The 12,519-nt window shown below is 36.9% G+C and overlaps 1 protein-coding gene across 1 annotated transcript in view; it reads right to left on the reverse strand.

The window, feature by feature from the left end:
* Prdm10 (PR/SET domain 10) overlaps positions 1 to 12,519 on the reverse strand; it is a 92,764-nt gene that overhangs the window by 48,309 nt on the left and 31,936 nt on the right. The window contains 2 exon segments of the mRNA XM_047519602.1: positions 4,492 to 4,551; positions 6,555 to 6,719. Of these exon segments, the coding sequence (XP_047375558.1) occupies positions 4,492 to 4,551; positions 6,555 to 6,719 (225 nt within the window).

Here is a 12,519-nt window from a genome sequence, read left to right on the forward strand (position 1 = left end):
CCCCCATGCTGGGACACTCCCAAAAGACTGTCAGAGGAGAAGACTTGAATGCTTCCACATTATCTTTAAGAACTGATGCTAAAGCAGTCAAATGTACACCAGAATCAAGAAAACTACTGTTGAAAAAGGGAAAAAAAAGAATGATGATGATCATGTCTATGTAAGAGCTGTATATTTCCAGTAGTATAGACCTGAACCACCGGTAGGATACACTGCAAATTTGTTTACTTCAAATTCAACTGACATTTACTGAATACCAGGCATATATTTAAATCCTTTGAGGCCAGGTGTTATCACACTGCTCCTAAGTGGCAGAGAGAAATTCAAAGTTTGCCTCTGTCCTGCTTTTCCACTATATCACAACGGCCCCTGTGGAATTCAGAATGGAATTCAGTCTATTCGAGCAGGGGCAGCAAAGGTAAACACCCTTATACCTTGGATGCCAGGGCAACACACATGTTCATAAGGTAGTAGCCAGGGCAGTGAGTTGGTAAGCAACATGTGCCTATTTTATTTAGAGAGAAAGAATAAGAAATGAAACTATTTTAGTGTCTATATATTTTATCATGTACAATCAAATACAGAAAATGGAAAAGGAAATGGTTTTAACTTATGGTATACTTTCTTTTTCCATTTAATGCCACTCTATAATTATTTCTGAAGCTACACAATGCATTTTAGGATACAGTTTTATCTGAAAAGTGGAATATTAAACGCACTGGACAGCAGCAAACATGACAGAATGCTTCTTGGTTCCTACTGAGACAAATTATCAGTACAGCATATTTCTTCTCAGTGTGTGGGGAGTCACACATGTTCAATTTCAGAAACAGAGTGGCGACTGTGCTTCCATGTCTGGAGACCATGAGTTCCTTCTTAAGGACAGAGAAGGCACATATGAAAAAAGGACTTTAAACAGATTTGCTACCACTAAAACAATTGGAAATAGAAACCTTTGGCTAAGGCAATAATAACAACAACAAATGCAAACACCATCTGTGTTTAACCCTCACCTTAACATTCTATCCAGAATTTATCCAGGTCATCAAATAAAATGACACTGCTGAGGTGTGATAACCAGAAATAAAAGGCTGTGCTGGTTGAAAGAAAAATACAATAAAGAAAGATGCTGGGGCTCAGTGATAGAGCATGTTTAGCATTCACTGAACTCTGAGTTCCATTCTCAGCACCAAAAAAATAAAAAATTTAAAAAAAGAAAGGAGAAAGGAAAAGGAAAAGAAAGATACTAAAACAATAACGACACTGTCTTACAATGCCAGGATTCATGGAGCTAAGAGTAGCTTTCCTTTCGTACAAAACATGAAACAGCAGATTGTTTTTTGGAGATTGGAGAAGATGACGGGCACTTTGAGGTGCAAATAATGACAAGACCTTTAATTAAATCTGTGCCTTAATATTAAACCCTCTGACCAACAAAATATCATTTTGCTTATCAGATTGGAAAAATTTGAAAAGAATGTAAATACCCAATGTGGCAAGGGAGTGTGTAAATTGGCATACTAACATATTTTTGATGAGAATATACATTTTTTCAGGTATCCAAAAACAACTTAAAGTTTTATCAAAATAGTTTTCCCATTTATAAGAACAAATTTCAAAAATACGTCAAATAGAGAATATTGTGATGAACCTCATGTACTTGCCATTCAACTTCAGTAATTTTGACTCATAGCCAATCTTACATCACTGATTCCCTATACTTTCTTCCTCGCTAGATTATTTTGAAGCAAACCTAGATGTTATACATTTCATTTGTAAGCAGTTTAATATATATCTAGAAAAGAAAAATTTTATATTTCATATATTATCACATCTAAAATCTATTCCTTAGTATTATCAAATATCCAGTTAGCATTACTATTTCCCCAATTGTCTCATAAATATGTTTACCTTCAATTTGTTCAAATCAATCTCCAAACAAGGACCATATATTGCATCTGACTAATAATGTCCCTGAAGTCTCTTAATTCTGTTAGCTCCCATTCCTCCTCTTTTCACTTGTGATTTATTTGTAGGAAACAAAATCAAGGGCTAAGGGTGTAGCTCAGAGATAGAGCACTTCTATAACATATATGAAGCCCTGGGTTCCATCCCCAGCACAAGAATAAATGAATAAATAAGCCAGGCCATTGTTCTAGAGTTTCCCATAGGTCAGATTTTGCTAATTGCATTCTTGTGTGTCTTTTTAACTTGTTTTCATTAGTCTACTATGCTTCCTATAATCTGGCAGTTGAATATAGAGACTCAATCTGATTTAGGTTTGATTTTTGGGGGATGAATACTTTACATTGGTATACAGTAATATCGGAAGTCCAACAACCAGGAGGCATGTAATGAATGGATGTCTCTCTTTCAGTGATACTAAGAATGGTCAGAGGGTTAAGTTGCTATTATCCTAATCTATTAAGAAATTCCAAATTAAATCACCTTTTCTTGGTGGTTATAGTCTGCTGTTGATAATCATTGCCTAGATTCCTTTGTCATTAGGGAATGGAAATGGTGCTATATTTATTAGCTCCACAAGTGTAACTCCACATCATGTACAACCACATGAATGGGATTCTAATTAGAATAAGTTATACTCTATGTATGTATAATATGTCAAAATGCACTCCACTGTCATGTATACCTAAAAAGAACAAATAAGAAAGAGAAAAAGGAGAAAGAAAGAAGAAAGAAAGAAAAGAGAGAGAGAGGGAGAAAGGGAGGGAGGGAAAGAGGGAGGGAGGAAGGAAGGAGAAGGAAAAGGAAAGGAAAGGAAAGGAAGAAACCTTTGTGAAGTAACTGGTTACCTGAGTACTTCCAGGGAGAGAGGCAGGATTCTTTCCCTTCATTTACCAGTTTTTCAGGATAGTGTGGTGGTCCCTAGCTCCTCAAAAAAGTGACCAATGAGTTATTTCTTTCAATATCAAATGAACATGCAGACCATAAGTATGTTTAAGTACTTTTTAATCTATTATAGATATTAGCCTTTCTGACAGGTCAACAGTCCTATTTTGGCCCCTGCAAATTACATCTTGAGTTCCTTCCATAGGTACACCAGAAATTTTTAACAGTTCCTTTGCATTCTGAGAACATGAGTTGCTCCAAGTTCATCTTATATCTTCCTTCCCACAGTTCTGAAATCTGACATTTCTCCAAGGAGCCCTGATTGCTCAGAGCCCTGAGATTCTGTACTTAGGGACCACATAGTGGGGTGTTAGGAATGCTCAGTGCTACTAGCCTGACCCTTGTGTCTAAACCTCTGCAGTGGCCAGAACTACAAAACGTTTTTGCAGTACTGGGGATCAAATCCAGGTCTCATGCATGCTATGCATATGCTCTTCCACTAAGGTATAGCCCAGCTCTAATAACACGTTTTTTTTAAGAGAAAATATATCTTGAGTTCATATTGATATTTCAATTTCAATTTGGGATTCTGGGCCTTTATTTGTTTGATTTTTATACCTGTAACTTAATGCACTTTCAAACAAAACCTTGGTTCTTATTTATTTTTATCTTACTGCTGAGGATCCAAACCAGGGCCCCATACATACTAAGCAAGCACTCTACCACTGAGCTACACCCCCAGCCCAAACTTGGTTCTTAAATAAATTAAAATGTGAATATATTTTGTCTCTACCATTTCTCCTTGGGAAATTTATCCTAAGGAGATAATCTAGTATGATATCCATGACAGTGTTTTTTATAGTATTAAAAAAGAAGAGAAAATCAGAAGGAATTTCAGTTTACAGAAGCCAGAATGAGGAAGGCTATCACCAAATTGATATATAATTTTAGCAGATTTTTTTTTAGTATTTAAAAATAGAACAAGTACAAAAACATTTCCAAATTAAAAAAAAAAAAAAAAGACACATTAAAAATTCATCATTATCAGGGGGCAAGGTGGTGCACACTTATAATCCCAATTGTTGAGAAAGCTGAGGCAGGAAGTATGCAAGTTCAAGTCCCGCTTTGGCAATTTAGTGAGATTCTGTGTCAAAATAAAAAGGGCTGGGGGTAGCTCAATGGCAATACACTTGCCCAGCATGTGTTTAGGCCCTGGTTCAATTCTCAGTACTAAAAGAAAAAGAACTTCTTATTCTTTGGAGCATGAACCAATATACTATTTATATCCTTTTTTTTTTTTTTGAGAGAGAGGGAGGGTCTCACTATGTTGCCTAGGCTGGTCTCAAACCACTGGGCTCAGGTGATTCTGCCTCTGTCTCTCCAGTATACGCTTATTTTTAAAACTTCCCTAACAAATCACATTTTATTACCAGTCATTCCAATATATACTGACTGGAGTGTGTTAGTATTATGTTATGTTTTGCTTTGTTTCCATGAAAAGAGCTCTCAGAGAATGTTTAGTATTTAAAGAAAAAAAAAAAAAAACTATCCAGAATGGCACCAGGCAGAGGGTTAGAGGGACACTGCAGGGAACTAAGAATTACAGTATTATCCACAAACAACAAAAAGGCAAGTCATTACCTGCTGAGCTGTAGTATCCTGTTGGACATAAGCTACCTGGCCTGGATCTGTAAACAGAGTCTAGATAAAAAGAAAAAGAAAAAAATAAATAATCAAAAGATCTTTAGACAGTTCACCTACATAGGAAAAATTATACTACTGCTAAGCACCAATGCTTAGGAGAATTATCTTCCAATACAGCTGGTAATCCTTCACTAATAAAGAACATATAGATAGCAATCTTACATTTGGCTAAAGAAAGCTTTTCATTCTCATGGCTCCAATGAGATAGTATGTCTAACCACCTCACATGGCTAACATGTTTCACTATTTCTTTTTTTTTTTTAAACTGGGGATTAAACTCAGGGGCACTTGACCACTGAGCCACATCCCCAGTACTATTTTGTATTTTGTTTACAGGCAGGGTCTCACTGAGTTGCTTAGCGCCTCACAGTTGATGAGGCTAGCTTGAACTCACGATCCTCCTGCTTCAGCCTCCCAAGCCACTGTGATTACAGGCATGTGCCACCATTCCCAACCACTATTTTACTTTTAATCAAAGCTTGTCTTGAGGTTGAATGTCACAGCTAATTAAAAAGGTATATCATGCAAACATACAAGACATGCTATGAACAAGGTTACATATATTCACACATAACACCACTCACTGGAACAGATTTGTGATTCAGTGAAAATGCAAAGAGATATATAGACACAGAGAAGATCATCATAAAAACGGTGTTCAAATACAAACACGTGTATATTATCAGAAGAGAAGGAGAAGGAATATAAATTGAACTTAATGTCAATAAAGCCAGTAAAGTCATAATGAAAGTTAAAAAAAAAAAAAAGTGATCCCAATTAGAGTGGTCATACTGCAGCAAAGTAACTAGAGAAAGAAAATCTTCAAGACTGTTATAACTAAGGTACCATGGTCAACATCCTGCCCCAGAAAAATATGCTTTCTTCTAAAGCTTTTAAGATTTTAATTTGCCCAAGATTTTAATAGACCTATGGGAATAAGAACTATGGTTAATTTTGATTCCAGAAAAATATAAAGAAGGGTTTCAGGCAGTATACAGATTTCTCATATTTGATTTTTAAAAATTATCAAAATTTGATGTTTAGTAACATCATAACCTGAAGTTGGGCACAGGACATTCTTTATAAAACTTGTCTGGTCTTATTTTAATACAGTTAGAGGACTAAACCTAAGCAGAAGCATTTGAAAAGTACCATCAAAGTATTTGGCAATTTCATCTTTAAATAGATTAGAGAAGTATTGATTAGGTGAGCCGCATATCTTCTTGGGAGTGATCTGAGTCTCTTGATTTGCATGAAGGCAAATTTTATTATCAGGATCCTACCACAAAGTATATAATTTTTTTTTTTTAAATTGTGTTTGGCAGTTGGGAGTAGGCTCAGTGGTAAAGCATGTGCTTGGCAAGCACAAGGTCCTAGGTTCAATCCCCAACATTCAAAAACAAATAAATAAAAACATGTTTAAAGGCACTTTGTACATTGTGAAGTATGAACAACAGAAAATAACATTTGTATACTAGGGAATATTTGTGTCATATCTTTGGAAAGTTCAAGCCACTGGGGGAAAAAATTAAAGAACTTATAATTGTACAGTTTTTACCAGTAAAAACAATGACTTCTGTTATAGACTAAGAATCAGTAGGTTATTAACAAAGGGTAATTAATAAGCTATTAGAATCTTTTGCTTATATCTTTAACTGAAATAAGCCATACATTTTCACTGGGTCATCTTTGATTAAGCTATAAACTAAATGTCTGATTACTGATACTCAAAAAAAGTAACAAATTCACAATCTAGTCACTGTACAACAGAATTGACACGAGGCTAGTGCTCTAAATAGTTATTACCCTTAATTTAAATTAAATGAATGATCTCTTCCTCTGCTGAGTGGGTAATGAGCTCTTTGAGAACACAAATCTTATCTGAACGTTTCCTGCTTCACCAGTACCTAGTACAATGACTGGCACAGAGTAAACATAAATAATTGCTGAATTGATTAATTAATTAATCAACAAATTTAAAACAATAATCTTCCACATGCCTGTGCAGCTTCCACAGGATGGATGTATACCAGTGTGTGCTCAGGACCATCCACTGAAGTGTAGGAGGCACCATCTGCCGTGTACACCACCTGCTGGGGTGGACGGACCTGGTCATCGGTGTAGACAATCTGAGCCACAGTACCAGCATCCGGAACAAAGTGCACCTAGGGCAAAACACAGGCAAGTGTGTAGCAATTATTCTTGTAAAACAAAATCAATCTCACAAACATACGTGGCCAACCAAGTACATTTGCACTGCTAAAATATCCCCAATGAAAGATGAATGAGAATCTAGGCAGTTTGATCTACTCTGAGAGACTAGGAGATATGTACAAGAACTGTGTCATAGATTTGCCACTTATATGAGAGAACCACTTAAATTCCTCTGCCTCAAATGTCCAATGCAGATAATTCCTTTGGGGAGTCACAGGTGGTATGGGGTTAAATGATCCTGCAGATTCCTGTTTGACACCACTACCAAAATACAAGACACAATTATTCTGCGATGTGAACTTAATGGTTAATTTGAATTGTCAACTTGATTGTATTAAGAGATGCCGATGATTAAGAGGCTTCTGGGTATGCCGATGAGGGTGTGTCTAGGAATGACTGGAATGTGGGATAGGAACTAAAGTGGAACCCCTCCCTAAGCATGGCAGCACCTGCCCAATAGGATGGAATAAAAGTTGGAAGAAACAAGGAAGCAGATGCAGATGTAAGCCTGACTCTTCTTGAATGGGTTCTGGATTGCTGCTTCGATCATCTGAGGATACTGGACTCTCGTTCCTTCACTCTTCCAAAGTGGACTTGGCCAGTGATTCTCCAGGTAGTTTCCAGAAGCCTTGGTCTCAGAGTAGGATAGCACTGTTGATCCTCCTTGGACTTCCACCTCTTGGACTGCGCAACTGCTGGTTCTTTCAGCTCGCCACTGTGGACTATCCAGCTTCTGGTCGTGTACGTCAATCAAATAAATCCCCTTTTTATAATCATACTTCCTATTGATTCTGTTCCTCTAGAGAACCCTGGACTAATACAGTGAACAAATATGTCAAGACTTCAAAAGCCAATTGCTCTCAGCACATCACAAAAATTCTATTTTATAACAGTTCTTTTCAGTTGACATGTTAAATAAGGCCATATTCTTTCCTACAAGGTTCTTTCACGCTAAAAAAACATACTGGAGGCATATCAGAAAATTTCTGTGAATCAATGAATGAATAACAAAACTATTCCTTGCCGGCTACGTAAGACACAGAAAATTCTTACAAGAACTTTTAAGGAGTTCTGGACTAATATTAGTTGTCACCAGGGTAAATAATATTCTCTCTTCCAAAACCTAAGAACTAAAAGCAAAAACTACGTTTTATAAAATACTTAAATTCTTTGTCTGATACTATTTTAATACAGTTAGAGGACTAAACCTAAGCAGCCAGCATGAAGGACTACATTTGGAAGGGCTATAGCTTGGCATGTGGCCAAGACTGGAGGTCTGGAATACATGACTGAAGCGCACATTTAGGAGAGAGACCCTTTATGTACTAATGTGGAAAACGGTGCTCAGGTTGGGATCCTTACTTTTCCCACTGCCTTAGCAGTGGACATAACATTTTTGTCAGTTTTCACCAATGAGGAATAATAGATTCCAATACTGATATAAACTAACTTAATCTTCAAAAGAAACCTAGAAGCCAAATGTAATTAAGCATCACAGAAATACAGCAAAACTTCCACTTCCTATACTAAATGATTAGTCTGGCTTCTGTGTAAATTTGATTTATCCATGAAGATAAAGTTTATACATTGGGAAAATAAGGTTCATATCATATTTGTGCTACAAGACAATTTTGTGACTTCAGGTGTATAATTCAGGTGAATTCAGGTAAATAAGTCCTCTAGATTTGTTCATTAACAGAATTTTTAACTAGTTCCAGTACTTTAAAAAAAAAAAAAAAAAAAAAAAAAACATTTTCCAAAAGATGAGCCATCTAAGATCTCAGCTTTTTTGCTTGGTCTTCCTCACTCAGATACTGCCAATAAGAATTTGAAGATTAAAAAAAAAAAAAAGAAGAAAGAAAAGGAAAAAAACACCAGAATTTGCAGTCTGATTTTCTAACCAAGAGCACGAATGACTAGGAAGAAAGAATATAATGGGACAAGTACGGTGGTACACGCCTGTAATTGTCAGTGTCTCAGGAGGCTGAGGCAGGAGGATCATGAGCTCAAAGCCAGCCTCAGCACTTGGTGAGGTCCTAAGCAACTCAGTGAGATCCTGTCTCTAAATAAAATTGAAAAAAAGCTGTTGCCTTTCACCTACCCATTACCCTCAGCCCGAGGTTCACCTCCTGATCATCTGACGGCAGTCAGTAGACTGACCACAGACAGCCAGAGGTGCACCAGCTGCCTGCTGTTGTCTGGAAGTTCACTGTCACAGTACCTGCAGGTTTGGTTGCCACCATTTCTGCCACCATTTTGAGACAACAGCCATGACTTGTAGGACCCCTGGCCGGACTGACTGAGTCCTGTCTCCAGGATCCCTCAGTCCGACTGATCACTCCCTGCCTCCAGGGCCCTCACATCAACTCATTGCTCCCCGCCACCAGACCCCAAAACCGACTGACTGTGCCCTACCACCACTACGCCCAGACTGATTGATTCCACCCGACTCCAGGATCCCAACAACCACACCAAATACACCCGACCTCCAGGACCCCTACCTGACCAACCACACCCCGCCTCCAGGACCTCTAGCCAACCACAACCATACCCTGAACTGCAGATCCCATTTGCCAACACATTTGGAAGTCAGAGCGCCATCTTGGATAATCCCGGAAGCTATATCTCCCATCTTTGGGTGGGGCAAATCCCATCCTGAGACACCTGCTAGAGACTGGAAGCTTATTGTCAGGTACCTTTCATACATTAGGCTACTGAAGACTGGGAAGTTTGAATATTATATGACAGTTATAGTATAGATTTTCTTTTTTCTCCTTATTGAAAAATTTTAAGTTTTTATTTCTTTACTTTTCTCGCTGGTCTTTTCCTTTTGTTTACCTGTTTCCCTAGGAGTCTCTTTCTCCCTTTTCCCATGATAACAACCGACTTCTTTTGATTATACTCACTCGTTCTATGATCTATATATTCTTTCTTATCCATTAACAGCTACATCCTACACCCCTCCGCATCCTCTTTGTCCTCCATTAGAAACTGTAGACCTTATTGCAAATCTATTTGTTATACTGAAGATAATAATTGAACTCATTCTGTTTATTGTGACAATTTGTTAACGTCCTAATAGGGGCTATGTTGGTTTCAGGCTGCGTACTGTCTGAACTGGGCAATGCTAATATTGATTCTCCACTTAAATAAAAGGGTCACTATAAGCCTATAGGGGGGAATCTGCAATACCCCAGATCTGCACTGCTAGAGGGGAAGATATATGAATAACATGAAAAAACAAGGGAAGAAAATGATCCAAACAAATCTAGATTCTATTTAATAGAATCCAATGACAGTATGGTAGAAGAAATGTCAGAAAAGGACTTCAGATTATACATGATTAAGATGATTCACGAAGCAAAGGATGAGATACGAGAGCAAATGCAGGCAATGAAGATCATACCAATAAGCAGTTTGAAAGAGCAACTCCAGGAAGCAAAAGATCATTTCAACAAAGAGCACGAGATTCTCAAATCACACCAAACAGAAATCCTTCAAATGAAGGAAACATAAACCAAATAACAAACTCAATGGAAAGCATCACCAAAAGACTAGACCACTTGGAAGACAGAACCTCAAACAATGAAGACAAAATATTTAATCTTGAAAATAAAGTTGCCCACACAGAGAAGATGGTAAGAAAATCATGAACAGAATCTCCAAGAACTATGGGACATCATGAAAAGACCAAATTTAAGAATTATTGGGATTGAGGAAGGCACAGAGAATACAAACCAAAGGAATAAACAACCTATTCAATGAAATATATCGGAAAATTCCCAAACCTGAAGAATGAAATGGAAAATCAAATACAAGAAGCTTACAGAACACCAAATGCACAAAGTCACAATAGGTCCACACCAAGGCACATTATAATGAAAATGCCTAACATTCAAAATAAAGATAGGATTTTGAAGCCGTGAGAGAAAAGCATCAGATTACATATGGAGGAAACCAAAACAGATATCAGTAGATTCTCAGCCCAGACTCTAAAAGCTAGAAGGGCCTGGAATAACATATTTCAAGCTCTGAAAGAAAAAGGTTGCCAACCAAGAATCCTATACCCAGCAAAACTAACCTTCAGATTTGAAGATGAAATAAAATCCTTCCATGATAAACAAACGTTAAAAGAATTTACAAATAGAAAGCCTGCACTACAGAATGTTCTCAACAAAATATTCCATGAGGAGGAAATGAAAAACAACAATGTAGGTCAGCAAAGGGAGGAACTACCTTAAAGGAAAAACTATTCAAAGGAGAAACCAAGTCAAGTTAAAAACCAAAAATAAGCCCAAATGACTGGGAATACAAATCATATCTCAATAATAAACCTGAATGTTAATGGCCTAACTCATCAATCAAAAGACACAGACTGGCAGAAGATTAAAACAAAGACCCAACAATATGCTGCCTTCAAGAGACTCATCACATAGAAAAGACATCCACAGACTAAAGATGAAATGATAGGAAAAAACCTGCCATGCACACAGACTCAGTAAAAAGCGGGGGTTTCCATCCTTATTTCAGATAAAGTGGACTTCAAGCCAAAGTTAGTCAGAAGGGATAAAGAAGGACATTTCATGCTGCTTAAGAGAACCATAAATCAGGAAGACATAACAATCGTAAATATTATACCCCAAACAACGAAGCATCCATGTACATCAAACAAATCCTTCTCAATTCCAGGAATTAAGCAGACCACAACACAATAATTTTGAGTGACATTAACACACCGCTGTCACCACTGGATAGACCCTCCAAATAAAAACTAAACAAAGAAACCATAGAACTCAATAACATAATCAATAACTTAGACTTAACAGACATATATAAAATATTCCATCCATCAACAAGCAAATTCACTTTCTTCTCAGCAGCACAAGGAACCTTCTCAAAAATAGACCATATGTTATGCCCCAAAGCAGCGCTTAGGAAAGGCAAAAAAATAGAGATACTGCCTTGTGTTCTATCAGATCATGATGAAATTAGAAATCAATGACAAAATAAAAAACAGAAATTACTCCAACACCTGGAGACTAAATAATATGCCATTGAATGAAGCTCAGAAAACATAAAATATCAGGGAGGAAATAAAAAAAATTCTTAGAAGTAAACGAGAACAATGATAAAACATATCAAAATCTCTGGGACACTCTGAAAGTGGTACTAAGAGGAAAATTCATTGCATGGAGGGCATTCAAGAAAAGAATAAATGTCAACAACTAAATGACCTAACATTACAGCTCAAAGCCCTAGAAAAGAAGAACAGATCAACACCAAAAGTAGTAGAAGACAGGAAATAATTAAAATCAGAGCTAAAATCAATGAGATTAAAACAAAAGAAACAATTCAAAAAATTGACAAAACAAAAGTTGGGTCTTCGAAAAGTAAACAAAATAGACAAACCCTTAGCCACACTAACAAAGAGAAGGAGAGAAAAACTCAAAATACTAAAATTTGTGGTGAAAAAGGAAATGCCATGACAGACACCACTGAAATACATAACATAATGAGAAGCTACTTTGAAAATCTATATTCCAACAAAATAGAAAATTACAAAGACATTCACAAATTTCCAGAGACATATGATCCTCCCAAACTGAACCAGGGTGACATACACAATTTAAACAGATCAATATCAAGCAATGAAATAGAAGAAGCCAACAAAAGCCGACCATCCAAGAAAAGCCCAGAACCAGATGGATTCTCAGTCAAGTTCTACAAGACCTTCAAAGAAGAACTCATTCC

Source organism: Sciurus carolinensis, chromosome 11 (genome assembly GCF_902686445.1).
Source record: "Sciurus carolinensis chromosome 11, mSciCar1.2, whole genome shotgun sequence".
NCBI classification, from domain to species: Eukaryota; Metazoa; Chordata; class Mammalia; order Rodentia; family Sciuridae; genus Sciurus; species Sciurus carolinensis.